Genomic DNA, 14,409 nt, shown 5'->3' with positions numbered 1-14,409 from the left:
ATATTTGAAGGAATTTACCAGAGAAATTTCTATGTGGGAATGTTTTGGATAGTGAATTAAATTATGTTAATGGTATAAATCTATTCATATTTTCTATTTTATTTGGTATCATATTTTGGTTATTGATATTTCCAGGGAGTTTGTCTACTTTATTTATTTTAAAAAATTTGTTTGCACAATGTTTTTCATAATAGTGCTTTGTGCTTTTTATATCTATAGGAGCTATAGCAATATCTCTTTTTTCATTACTAATTTTGGTACTTGTAGTCTATTTTGTCTTGATTAGTGAGATATACTTTATCAGTTTTGTGACTTTTCTGAAGAATTGGCTGTATGCTTTGTTAAGTTTTGGGTTGTTTGATTTCCGATTCTTGGATTTCGGTGCTTATCTTATCACGTCCTTACTTTTATGTACTTTGAGTGAGTTTGTTGTTTTTCTACTTTAAGGTAAAACTTCAGATAATTGACTTTAGACTTCCTTTGTTAACATTAGCATTTAAATTATAATTTATTTAATGATAAGCATTTAAATTATAAGTCATTTAAATTATAAGTTATAAGGAAAACATCTCTCAAATTAATGAAAATAAATATTTCAAGCATATTTTGATCTATTATATTTTCATTATCCTGCATTTTTAATAAGCTTTTAATATTGCTTGTGATTTATTCTTTGATCCATGAAGGTCTATTGCTTAGTTTTCATATATTTAGGATTTCTCCTACATCTCTAATTTTTGCTGACTGCTGTGTAATTGCATTCTTGTCAGAGAACATACTCTGTGATTTCAGTTGTTTCTTATTGTGACTTATTTTATCATCTCGCTTATGAATGCACAAGTGCACTTGAAATAAGAGTTCTATTCTGACTTGTTTTTTAATCTTATTCTGTCAGTTACTGAGAAACGAATTCTGTCAGCATTACATTTAACTCTTCAGTCTCTGTTATTTAGGTATATACATATCTACGATTGTTGTCTTCCTGGTGATTAACCTTTTGTTGTGATGAGATATCCTTCTTCACTCTTAACCTTTGTCTAATCTACTTCATTTGATAATAATGAAGGCACTCTCTCTCTCTCTTTCTCTGTCTCCTTCTCTATCTCTTTCTTAAGATTTATTTATTTATTTATTTGAAAGGCAAAGTTACAGAGAGAGGGAGAGACGGAAAGAGATCATCCATCTGCTGGTTCACTTTCCAAATAGCTGCTACACTCAGGGTTGGGGTAGGCCAAAGCCAGGAGCCAGGAACTCCATCCAGGTCTCCAATGTGGATGGCAGAGGCCCAAGCACTTGGGCTATCTTCTGCGGCTTCTTTAGATGCATTAACAGGGAGCTGGATTGGAAGTGGAGCAGCTGGGGCTCAAACTAGTGCTCGCAGGGGATGCCAGTGTCACAGAGAGTGGCTTACCCTGCCACACACAATGTCGTCCCCATACTCTCACATTCTGGCATTTAATTTAGTAATAATAAATTCATTCTTGTTTTCTTATACTTAATATTAACATGGTATATCTTTTTTCTGTATATTTAAATCTATTTTATATCTAAAAATCTTCTATTATAAAAAACATATGGTTGGTACTTTCAAAAATTCACTTTGAAAATTCTTTTCATTGGAATATGTAATCCATTAGAATGTAATATCATTAATGATATGATTAGGTTTGGGTCCACCATTTGTTTGATTTTGTCTCATTTCTTTTTGCTGCTGTTATTTCTCTCTTCCTCCTTTCTTTGCCTCCTTTTGCATTAAGTGGACATATTTTGGAATTTCATTTTAATTTCTCTTTTGGCCTTTTAGCTATACTATTTGTATTAATTTTTAGTGAATGTTCTATTGATTCAGATGGGCTCATTTACCCCTTTTATAGTATAGGCTATCTTATATCTATTTATAATATAAATCCAGTAATATATTGATATGACTTTTGCTTTAGACTGTCATATATAAAGAATTTGAGAGGAGAAAATAATATCTTTGTTAACCTAGTTGTTTACTATTTCTAGTGCTTTATTTCCTTCTTGAAGACAGGAATTTATAAATAGTATCATTTCCTTAGCATTTCTTACAGTTCAGGTTTGCTGGTGACAATTTGTCTTAGTTTTCTTTCTTGAAAATAGTCTTTATTTTACCTCCTTTCTTGCCAGTAGGTATATAATTCTGGGTTAACTTTTCTTTTCTTGTATGAATAAAATATAAGCCAGGTAAAAGGTAAATGGTAAACTAGAAAGATATTTGTTATACACACACAAACACACACACACTCTCATATATGCTTATGTTAGGGGTCTTCACAAAGTTCATGGGGAATGCATATTATGAAAAAGACTATGCATAAATATCCCTGTTTTGATACCAAAATAAACATTAATTCCATTTTGTCATAGACTTTTTGATGTGCCCTCATATATTCACGTTTGTGTGCTGTGTGTATATGGGTGTATGTGAGAGAGAGAGATGAGAAGAGCACAGGACCATGATAAACACTGCTGAGCTCTTGCAGGAGAAACAATTGCCCTGTTATCCCATTACTAACCTAAATATATGAGCAGTTGTGACTTAAAATATTGATAATACCCAGTGGTGGTAAGATGATGGTGAATCCTGGAGTCTTAGAAGTTGTTAGTTCAAGCTTGAATTAGTTGAACCATTTTGTAGGGCAGATTGGAGATGTATACCCATATTGGAAAGGAGGACATTCCTTTGTTCTTGTATTTCCTTTTTTTGAACCTTCTCCTAATCAGATAATCTGGTAAGGATATAAAGAGAAATCACAAAGATATTCATTTATTTGTTTACCCTAGCAAAAGATGGTGTACCTTTTATTGTTCCCAGTAAGTTAAATATGTATTAGTATATCTTATGGAGTGAAATGTTATTTAGCCTTCAGTAACATAATAATAGCATAGCCCTAGAGTCAGCAAAATAAAAACATATTTATGATAGTCTGTTGAATGAATAAAGCAGAACATAAAATATTATACTATTATTTCTAATCTTGTATGTCCAGAGTGTAGCATTAAATCAGAAAAGGAAGGGAGGACAAGAGAGTGGGAGGGGAACACAGCAAAAAACTGCCCCACACATACAGAAGTCAAAGTTGGCTTGAGATTTGATATGAGTTTTCTCTTTCAAATATTTCTGGAACTGAAACTCACTGATTTGTGAAATTCCATTCTAATTTTTACTGATAACCAGAGAAGTAGATGCTGTATGATTTTTCCAACTTTAATAAATCTTCTGGAGACAACTCAATTACAAACAGAAAAGGCCGGCACTGTGGCATAGCCAGTAAAGCTGCCACCTACAGTGCCAGAATCCCCTATGGGCGCCGGTTCGAGTCCCGGCTGCTCCACTTCTGATCCAGCTCTCTTTTATGGCCTGGGAAAGCAGTGGAAGATGGCCCAGGTCCTTGGGCCCCTGCGCCCATGAGGGAGACCTAAAAGAGGCTCCTGGCTTCTGGCTTTGGATCAGTGTAGCTCCAGCCATATTGGCTAGCTGGGGAGTGAACCATTGGATGGAAGACTCTCTCTGCCTCTGCCCCTCCATAACTCTGCCTTTCAAACAAATAAATAAATCCTTAAAAAATAAAAAAAAGTAACTTTGCATCTTAAAAAAACTACCAACAGAAAATAGTGAGCACCAGGTCAATGAAAAGTTAGAACTGCCTTGAGATAGCACCTTTCTTTCTTTCTTTTTTTTTTTTTTTTCATTTTGTCAGAATCTTACAGCTCTTTCTGCATTACTGAAGCCTTGGAAAAGAGCTGGTGCCAGTAATTTGAGGAAATGTGTTTGTCTTAAATTGAATCAAATTTTTCACGTTTTTGAGGGAAATAAGTCATTTTCTCAAAAAAAAAAAAATGTATTGCTCTTGAGTAGGAGTTAGCAGACTTTGTAAAAAGGCCAGATAGTAGCTATTTTTGGCATATGACCATACAGTCTGTCCAGACCATCTCTCTATTGTAACACAGAAGCAACCACTGACAATAAAGAAACAAATAGGTATGTATGTGTTTCAGTAAAACTTTATGAACAAAAAACAGGAGGTAGGTTACAGTTTATCAACTCTAGTTTAGAGCCTGAAAACCTGTTGTTATTAATGCTGAGAAAATTCTGGGCTAGGTACCTTAATTCTGAAGATGTGAACTGTATAATATTTATTTTATATGGAATTTCTTGATTGGTTTGTTTGTATTTTCCTTAAAACTAAAGATTGGCCAGCGCCACGGCTCAATAGGCTAATCCTCCACCTGCGGCGCCGGCACCCCGGGTTCTAGTCCTCTTCGGGGCGCTGGATTCTGTCCTGGTTGCTCCTCTTCCAGGCCAGCTCTCTGCTGTGGCCCGGGAGTGCAGTGGAGGATGGCCCAAGTGCATGGGCTCTGCACCGCCATGGGAGACCAGGAGAAGCACCTGGCTCCTGGCTTTGGATTGGCGCAGTGCCGGCTGCAGTGGCCATTGTGGGGTGAACCAACGGAAAAAAGGAAGACCTTTCTCTCTGTCTCCTCTCTCTCTCACTGTCCACTCTGCCTGTAAAAAAAAAAAAAAAAAAAAAAAAAAAAGATTTACTGGAGAAAGTTGAAGGCAACTCTACAAATCATGACTTAAGGTCTGCAGTTAGTAGCTAAACAGTTACAAAGTAACAAAAAGAGATTCATAGGCACCCAAGGAGGAAATTGTTACGCCTAGCAAAGACTTCAAAATATTGGAGTGGGCCCAGAGCAGAAGTTGTAAAATATTATGAAACTGGAATGGAAGATTTGATATGATTTAGATATCATTCTATTTGATCTCAAGAGTTCTCTCAATGATTCCTTTATCAAGAAGTAAGTGTAGTTAGGATGCTGTTTTTCTAGTTAATATAACTGATAAGCTTATCTCGTCAGCCATTTGGATGTTGTATGTACATTCTAGCCTACTTCTGAGCTCCTTTCAGAAGCTGAAGTGCTATTGAAAGTTGGATTAAGTCTGTCAAAATTAGGGCCAGAAGTGTTTCAGATTTCAGATTTTTTTTTTTTTTTTGACAGGCAGAGTGGACAGTGAGAGAGAGAGACAGAGAGAAAGGTCTTCCCTTGCCGTTGGTTCACCCTCCAATGGCTGCCGCGGCCGGCGCGCCGCAGCTGGCGCACCGCACTGATCCGACGGCAGGAGCCAGGTGCTTCTTCTGGTCTCCCATGGGGTGCAGGGCCCAAGCACCTGGGCCATCCTCCACTGCACTCCTGAGCCACAGCAGAGAGCTGGTCTGGAAGGGGGCAACCGGGACAGAATCCGGTGCCCCAACCGGGACTAGAACCCGGTGTGCCGGCGCTGCAAGGTGGAGGATTAGCCTAGTGAGCCATGGTGCCGGCCCCAGATTTCAGATATTTTTATTTGGAAATATTTGCAAGAATATGATTAGCTATCTTGGGAAATGAGATTCAAGTCTAATCAAGAAATTCATTTATAGCTTCTATACACCTTACACATGTTGCCTAATGATAATGTTATGCAGTATTTTTAGTGTGTGGTGTTTGAACTGAGACCCATCACGTGATGTCAGGTGTGGACTTCTCCACTGAGACATCATGTTGGTGCTTCAAGTTTCAGATTTGGGAACATTAGATTTTAGATTTTGCGGTTAGGGCTACTCAGCCTGTAATACCTCTTTTCTGGAACAGCACTATCCCATCTTCCAATTAAAATGAGTCAAGAGTGGTAAGCAGAGCCTGATGGTAGGTTCTGGTGGGGAAGGAGTGCCAATAGAGTTGCTGACCTAGCTTTACTCTCTCTGCCCTCCTGTGCCTCTTTTGTAAGCCACTGTTAGAAGTTGTACCCTGTTAATTATATCTAAAGGAAAGCTATTTTTTCTTTGCCTTTTGTGTCTCTCATGAGCTCAGTCTTCTATTTGCTACCTTGCTAATGCAAAATACCTAGACAGGACATACATTAAAACTTTATTTGAAGCCCTCTGACCTCAGAATCAGCCCTTAAGGCATTCTGGTCTGGCTGAAAAGCCCATAAGAGCATTTCAGGCATGGAAAGCCAAGACAGTGTGACAAAAAGTGTCTCCCATGAAGGACCTCTGGGTGAGACCCCAGTGGAAAGAAGTGGTCATCAAAGAAGGATGTACTTATATCTGAAGGGAAGAGAGGACTTCCACTTTGCTTATGGCCTTGTCTAAATACTGCCAGAGTTTGTGGCTTCAAAAGGCTTCCATAGCCTAGGCAGCTCATGTCAAGAGCCTCAGTGTGGGGAGCAATTGAGACTAGACTAAATTACTGGAACTAAGACTAATTCTATGCATCTGATCTCCCACCATATGGTGCTGAGAAGGAGTAAACAACTTCTGCACAGCTGCCTCACCAATTCAACTGATAAACTGCAGGAGCTGATCCTGCTCCTGATTGGAGGAGAGCAGTGTGCTCGGCGTGTGGGCAGCAGAGCACAGATTGGTGGAAGAGGACTATAAAGGAGAGAGACAGCATGTACCAGGAACATCTCAGCAACCCCTGAGCAACCCCTGAGTAACCCCTGAGTAAGCCGGCTGGCAGTGTGCCGCTCCTCCGCAGAAACGGGGAACATGGCGGGGGTGCTGCCCCTCCGCGGCACCTGGGATGGCGTCATTCCTCCGCGAGTGAGGGAACGGCAGCTAACCCGGGAAGGGCTGGGCAAAAAGAACAGCGCAGGGTCCGGGGGAGTGACACCTCAGGTGGTCACTGACATCAGACATAAGAGCGTTAACTGTTAAATTAAAAACAGGAGTCACTGCACCAACTTCCCATGCAGGACCTCTGTCCTCATGAAAGTAAAATCTCAAAGATTTACTTCATTTTAGAGTATTAAGTGGAGGATAGTCTTATGTCTCATAAGTTTTAGATAAGCCTAAGTGCCCAACTCCATTATTTGTTTCCTTAGGTGCTTCTTCAATTAATGATAAAACTTATTCTCAAAGAAGAAATGTATATTCTCACGAAAATTAAAAGAAAAATAAAAAAGGAAGTAGGAGGAAGGATGGAATTGAGCAAGGGAGGGTGGGGTGCGAAGTGTCATGTTCTTAAAACTATATGTATGAGTTGAAATTTGTTCCATTTATATAAATTTAAAACATTTAAATAAAAAAAAAAACTTGAAGTGACAACATTCTGCCATTTCAAACCCTTGTGTCCTATATAAAAAAATGTTCCAGTGGTGGGCGATGTGCATAGCAATTGAAACACCAAGTGAGACACTTGCATCTTGTGTCATAGTACCTGGGTTTGAGTCCCAGTTCCTCCTCCGGCAGTTCAGCTTCCTGATACTATGCATCCTGGCAGGCTGGTGATGGCTCAAGTACTTCGGTCCCTGCCATGCATATGGAAGAGCTAGAGTGAGGAAGAGGCTCCTGGCTTTGGGCAGCCCAGCCCTGGCTGCTGTGGGCATTTAGGAAATGAACCAGCAGATGGAAGATCTCTCTTGGTCTCTCACTCTCTTTCTCTGCCTTTCAAATCAGTAAAAATAAATAAAAACTCTAAGTTGTTCCTTGTCGCTGCAATTAATGTAGCTTTGAAAGTGTGAATCACGTTGCAGAAACGAAGACATTATCTTTTGTATTGTTCTTTAGTAGTTATGTTTTGAAACTTGAAGTAACTTTATAAACCATAAGAACTTCCTGAAGGTGCTCGGATACCTTTGAGAAAGTTCTCCATTTTTTTGAATTGAAAGTGCAAAGTTGAGAGAATTTTAGCTTTTCAAGAGTAGTTGTTTTCTCTTAGCATAGCGTATGTTACGCATATCTCTTTTTCTGGTTGTATGTAGTGTTAAGGCGATGGTTGACATCAGTTTTTCCCTTTTGCATGTGTAATTTTCCAAGAAATCTCAGTGGAGTCTTCCAGATCAACAAGATCTTTGCCCAGAACTGCAATGATAGAAAACGCTCTGTGGGAGTCTACTTAATTCCTACCACTGTCTGGACTCACAATTTCTGCTCGCTTCTTAATCACGCTCCACTATATATTTCCCTGAGGGCTTCCTACAATATCTATTGAATTTCCAAAATATGAAATCTTGTGAGTGAGCTTTAGTTTTACTATTGATAATTTTCATTCGAATAACTTATATTACATAAAAGAACATTTGGGTTTGTTTTGCTGCATGGTTTGTAACTATCACCTTTGCTTTCTCTTTCTAACACACACATTAAGTTTTATTTTTTGTGATTCTGACAGATTCCAAGGAATGAGCTGTTATCATTATCAGAACTCCTGACTGATGGCATGAGGATCTAATTACTTGGTGGCTTAAGATGTAGTTATTTAGCTGTTATTTCCCATGGGTGGCGGGAGAAGAAGTGAAAGCAATGTTAATGATCCACATAAAAAGTGTGTGTGTGTGTGTGTGTGTGTGTGTGTTTCCCTGGAGCGAAAGCAAGAAATCAAACCAATGCTTTAAATATTTTACTTTGTTCTATATGCACACATATTGTGTACTTCATTTTTTAACCATATTTTTATTCAGCTACTTTTAGGATATAGTAAGTGGTTTTTTGTTGTTGTTTTTTTGTTTTTGTTTTTGTTTTTTTTTTGACAGGCAGAGAGGACAGAGAGAGAGAGAGAGAGAAAGGTCTTCCTTTGCCGTTGGTTCACCCTCCAATGGCCGCCGCGGCCGGCGCGCTGCAGCCGGCGCACCGCGCTGATCCGATGGCAGGAGCCAGGAGCCAGGTGCTTTTCCTGGTCTCCCATGGGGTGCAGGGCCCAAGCACCTGGGCCATCCTCCACTGCACTCCCTGGCCACAGCAGAGGGCTGGCCTGGAAGAGGGGCAACCGGGACAGAATCCGGCGCCCCGACCGGGACTAGAACCTGGTGTGCCGGCGCCGCTAGGCGGAGGATTAGCCTAGTGAGCCGCGGCGCCGGCCAGTAAGTGGTTTTAAAACGAGTTTCTGTTGGTTCCTAAGCAGTAAAGTATGAAGAAAGGTCTCCAAAAAGTTTGGAAAAGTGTCTACTATGAAAAAAGTATGCATGGGTTTCAAAATGTTTTATACCAAAATAAATCTATCTTAATTCCATTTACATAAATTTTTGGAAATACCCTGTAGTCATCTTTGTCCATTCTTCTATGTCCATTTCTCTACAGTCTTAATTTTTCAACATTAGTGTTTACTTGACAAACTAATTGGGTCTGAGGAATGACATTTTTCAGTATAGATTGGAGACAGATATATTATAAATGATCTTTGAGCCATATTTTAAACAGTTTATTCCAAAGTTATTGCCTTTTTTAGAGTTTTAAAAATTTCTTTTAAAGAAAAATGTTGGCTCCTTTGTAGAAAACCAAATGTTTTGTCTCTATCATTTTGTAAAAAGTATAATATAAAAAATTTTAGCATAACTTTCACCACACTCCCTACTTGATCTCCATGTTGAAGTCATAAAAGCTCTTGATAAAATATGCTTTTAAGAAGCCTCTGTTAAAAAAGTATTTTTTTGACTTTAAAGCAGTTAGAATATTAAATTCAAGGTTCCATTGCCATGAGAGAAGGGGACGAAGGAGAAACCACTTATCATTCTTCCTTGTCTCTGATTCTATCAGTTTTCCCTTGAACTTGAAATACTGGCTGACTTAAAGCTGGTGTCCTGTGGCCCAGCAGGTTGAACTGCTGCTTGTGATGATGTGCTGGTTCAAGTTCTGGCTGCTCTCCTTCCAAGCCAGCTCCCCCTTAATGTGCCTGGGAAGTCAGTGGAAGACAACTCAAGTTCCAGGCTCCTGGCTTCTGAGTGGCTCAGCCCTGGCCTTTGCAACCATTTGGGGAGTGAACCAGAAGACAGAAGATCTCTGTCTCTCTGCCTTTTGAATCAATTAATTTTTTTAAGATTTATTTTTTTCACACGTACTTTATTTATTTTTAGTGGTTGTGTTCCATCTAATTTTATTTTTTCCTGTTTCAAAAATCTTTAATTAGCTTTTAACAGATTCAGTATGCTTTGTAGACAAAATTCCAAGAATACAACAATACTCGCTTCCTCTTTCCCTCTCTCCATCCACACTTCCTCTCTCTCTCTGTCCCTTTCCCTCCCTCTTTTTTTTTTTTTAGTTTTTGAGATAACATTTTAAATTTACATTACAATAAAAAGACTGAATGTTTCACCAAATACGTTTAACAAGTAAGAAGCAAAAAGTCCCTAGTTTAGTGGGAATATAGACAACAGCTATAAACAATAATTGAATGAAAAAATGACCATTTCACACATATATAGTAAATTTCAAAGTAATCATAAATCATCAAAACTAGTAGTAGTATAATATTCTTAACCATTGGTTTGACAAATATATAAAACAAAGCTTTACAAAAATTTGAAAGAGTGACAGAGAGAAAGGTCTTCCATCCACTGGTTCACTCTCCAGAGGGCCACAATGATCGGATCTGGGCCAGGCTAAAGCCAGGAACTTCTTCCAGATCTCCCACTTGGCTGGCAGAGGTCCAACCTATTGGGCCATCCTTTACTACCTTCTCAGGCCATTAGTAGGGAAATGGTGCACATATGGGATGCTGGTGTTGTAGGCAGCAGCTTAACCTGCCACACCATAATGCCAATCCTTAAATAAGTAAATTTTAAAAAGCTGTGGTCATTAATGACAGAGAACTTTGAGTATAAAATCAAGACTGCCTTAAATATGATTCTCTCACCCTGACTTGAAGATACTGCTTTAATTCCAAAACCTTGAAAAGAAATATTAAATATAAGCAAGGTTCATTCACTCTTTAATGTCCTCTGTAAGCCTCCCCACCCCGAGTTTCTGTCCCTCTACCAAAACCGTTATGTTACCTTTTACTGTTAGGAATACTTTCCTACTACTAGTAAATTTGCTAAAGGAGAAATTATCAGAGAGGTTTGGATTTTTGTTATCTTTGCTGCTGCTGAAGTGGGACTATATATGAGGGAGGACTGTTTTGATAAGGAGAAGGCGACTTCAAAATGTTTATGGAAAACAGAATTTAAAGTTGTTTATTTTGCTGCAAAATAATTTTTAAATCCATGCATAGCTTTTTTATTGCATGCATTTTCCATGAACTATTAAAAGCTCTTTCATGTTCAAAGTTTACCAAATTCCTTAATATGATTCCTCAGTAGCAAAGCCAATGCTTGTATCTTACTGGCTTTCCTACACATTGGGTTTTAAAGGAAACGTCTGGAGGTGAGTTATTGGGCTGCTGTAGATTTAGAGCTTCTTCTGTTGCCTGTGAGTAGATTTCTAGTACTATTTACATTTAATGCAAATGATGGCAATTTTTATTTTTGAGGAAAATACGAAACCTTCTTTGATCCCGAGTTCCTTTTATTAATGTTAAAGTAGTGCCTTTTATTTCAAGTTTATGGTTCCATTTACTGAAGTAAGAATGATTGTACTTGTGTTTTTCTCTTCCTCCCAGATTCATCCTCTGGATGTCTAAAAGCTTCAACTCATCAGGGTGCCATAGATGTTTATGTGAGCCAACTGGGGAAAGTGGAATTGAAATCCCATGAAGGTTAGCCAACTGGAATGTTTTATTTTGACATATGGTGTAAGGAAGTTTTTATGTAACACTCAGGAAACAGATGGTCAGAGTGTCTATACCGACATAGTGACTTTTAAGAAAATTTCTTCTGATAGAACATGACTTAAGGACTGGCTGCTAGCTCTGTAGACCAATGGGCTTTACAACTTTTGGGACAGATGGCTCTGAAGACTGTCTTTCCCTCTGTTGTACATACAAAAATGTAATATTTTGACTGTCTTTTATTCTGGAATTTTTTAATGTTATTGCGTGGGATTTTCATTTTAGTCATATGTGTCAAATAGAATATTCTCTGAAGGTAAAATGCTCCCATACGTTCCTTTGGCAGCCTTTCTACCAGCTTGTAAGAGCACTTTCTCAGATTATCACATGTAGAGTAAAATCTGACCTTGAATGAAAGGTATTACCAGGAAATCACCTCTAAGGTGATTATTGCTAAATTAGTCTCTTGAAAGATCAAGACTTATGACAAGTCTTTCTATGTAAATTAATTTCTAATTCAAATACCTTTTTCTAAGAGTCCAGATCTTTCATTAAAAACACTATACTTTGTATTCACTTGAAAGGTAAATATTGTGGGGAGCAACTGGGAGCAACTCGGACTAGACTAAGTTACTGGAATTAAGACTTACTCTATGCATCTGCTCTCCCACAATATGGCGCTGAGAAGGGAGAAACAGCTTCTACACAGCTGCCTCCAGTTCAACCAATAAACTGTAGGACCTACTCCTGATTGGAGGAGAGCAGCGTACTCGGCGTGTGGGCAGCAGAGTTGGGATTGGTGGAAGAGGACTATAAAGGAGGAGAGAGACAACATGCACCGGGGAACATCTGAAGGAACACCTGTGCAGCCCCCGAGAGAGCCGGCCGGCGGTGTGCCGCTCCCCCGCGGAAGTGGGGAAAGTGGCAGGGGGAACCGCCCTTCCACGGAGGTGGAAGGGTCAGTAGCCAACCCGGGAAGAACCAGCAGCAAACCCGGGGAGGGCCGAGCAGACGAAAGAACAGCGCAGGGTCCTGTGTCGTTCCTCCACGAAGATGGGGAGCGACAAATATGAGTTTGTGGGTATGCCTATGTGCACACGCATGTACATGTGCATGGTACCAGGTGGCTTGGGTACAGGTGCCTGGCTGTAGGGGCTGAGGTAGCTTGGGGGAAGTGCAGAAAGCTAAGAACTGTAGCTATATATTAAAAAATATTTTTAAAACCAAGTCTAGAAGCTCTTGCATACACAGCTTTATGTATCACAGGGAAAGTTTTTCCTTACAGTGACTGGTTGTTCCTGCTCTTAGTCATTACTTTGCCATGTTGATTTACAAGTGTTTCATCTGAGAAGGCTGCTTTCTCAGGGCGCCAGAGAAGAACAACAGAATACAGAGGCCTAAAGGGGGAACTGGTGCAGATACACTGGTGTGATTTCTCAGGATCATTTGGTAACAAACCAGGATAACCTAACATCACTAAATTCCTAAGAGATTCCATAGTACTATTCAGAGTAAACTGTAGATGCCATATAGGTCACATAATTGCCCCTCTTATTATGAAGACCAAAGGAGAAAAAACACAAACCATCAATGTGACTAATAACAGAGTGGAAACAAAGTTTTGAATAAACAGCTCTTACATGGAAGTTGTTGGCTGTTTTATGTGGTGAGCGGAAAAAAAAAAAGTAAAACAAAACAAAAAAACTTTAAAATGTTTGAAGATTGTTGATCTTCAGACACTTATTTTCAGTATTATTTAGAATATTATTCCAGCAACTATTGAAATAGTATGTGATGCAAAATTTGATGAGATTCCAATTTTTGTTCATGTTACTGGCAGAAGCTTAAAGATAACTAGAAACAAAGATTTCCGTCTTGCTTCAGATCTCTCGGTTCTCACTCCTTTTGGGATCAGTAACTTTTTAAAGCAATAGAAGTTTATTCAGGACTCCTGGCTTAATGGTCAGTTCTGAACATCTGGAGACCATTCTGACGCTGCCACTGTCCTGCTGTAGAGTTCAGAGCCAGCCACCTGAGTGTCTTGGGTCATCACTGTTTTGCCATGTGGAAAAAAAAAAAAAAAAAAGAGTTAGAGTGCCATTTTCTCTCTCCTTAGAAAAGTGCATATGGTGAACTTAGTCCATCCATTCAGAGAAGCTGTGCTGGGCTTGGGAGTCATCTCTGCACCTGAGAATGGGCTTTTCCCCTTAGCCTTTTGTCCCTGGAAAAATTAGTATTAACATAGTATGCCTTCAATAAGTGGTGCTGGAATAGTTTACTTCTGAATTTTTAAAGGATAGGGTTGATGTAGATAACCATGAAAAAGTTTACAAAGTCAAAAGAGCTAGGGACAGGCATTTGGCCTCATTAGTTGGGACACCTGTGCCCCACATCATAGGGCCTGGGTTCAGTACATTGGTCCAGCTCCCAACTCCAGTTTCCTGCTGGTGCAGAGTGTACAAGGCAGCCAGCGGTGGCCACATGGAGGCCTACACTGAGTTCCTACTTCCCGCCTTCGTTCTGGCCTAGCCCCAGCTGTTGCAGGCATTTGGGAGTGAACCAGTGGATGGGGACTCTATTTGTCTCTTTCTCTCTTCTCAACCTCTCAAAGTAAAATAAATAAATAAATAAAGGAGGCCAAAGAGTTCTCTTTCAAGAAAAAGATAATGTTAAAATTGGACATTAGGAAAGTTTCCAAGTCATGACAACTCTTCATTCACAAACAGTGGTCGAGTTTTGATAGTGGTGATTTTTGTTTTGTTTAAGATGTGAAGGGAGAGGGGACAGAACTATGCATTGCTTAAACTTTTTAAAGATCTCACAGATTTAAGATCAAAATGTTCATCTAAGTATCACATTTGATACATTTAGAAATATAAAATTTTAGAAAAAAGTTTTTTACATCCACCCGTAATT

At 39.2% G+C, this 14,409-nt stretch overlaps 1 protein-coding gene across 5 annotated transcripts in view; it reads left to right on the top strand.

Moving 5' to 3' along the window:
* The window catches only part of FAM185A (family with sequence similarity 185 member A), a 65,215-nt gene that overhangs the window by 28,293 nt on the left and 22,513 nt on the right, over positions 1-14,409 (top strand). For 3 of the 5 annotated variants that reach the window (XR_016231704.1, XM_002712099.6, XM_089329433.1), the window contains one exon: positions 11,386-11,481. Coding sequence is in view for 3 of the 5 variants with exons in the window: in XM_002712099.6 (XP_002712145.3) it covers positions 11,386-11,481 (96 nt within the window). In the remaining 2 variants the exon portion in view is untranslated. Of the gene's footprint in view, positions 1-11,385; positions 11,482-12,077; positions 13,140-14,409 lie in introns of those variants that run through there. The other 2 variants (XR_016231705.1, XM_089329430.1) reach the window with 2 other exon arrangements.

The sequence above is a fragment of the Oryctolagus cuniculus genome, chromosome 3 (genome assembly GCF_051225735.1).
Source record: "Oryctolagus cuniculus isolate XC-2025 breed Fujian yellow rabbit chromosome 3, ASM5122573v1, whole genome shotgun sequence".
Lineage (NCBI taxonomy): Eukaryota > Metazoa > Chordata > Mammalia > Lagomorpha > Leporidae > Oryctolagus > Oryctolagus cuniculus.
The sequence above is the reverse complement of the archived record's forward strand: the minus strand, read 5'-3'. Positions and strand labels throughout refer to the sequence as shown.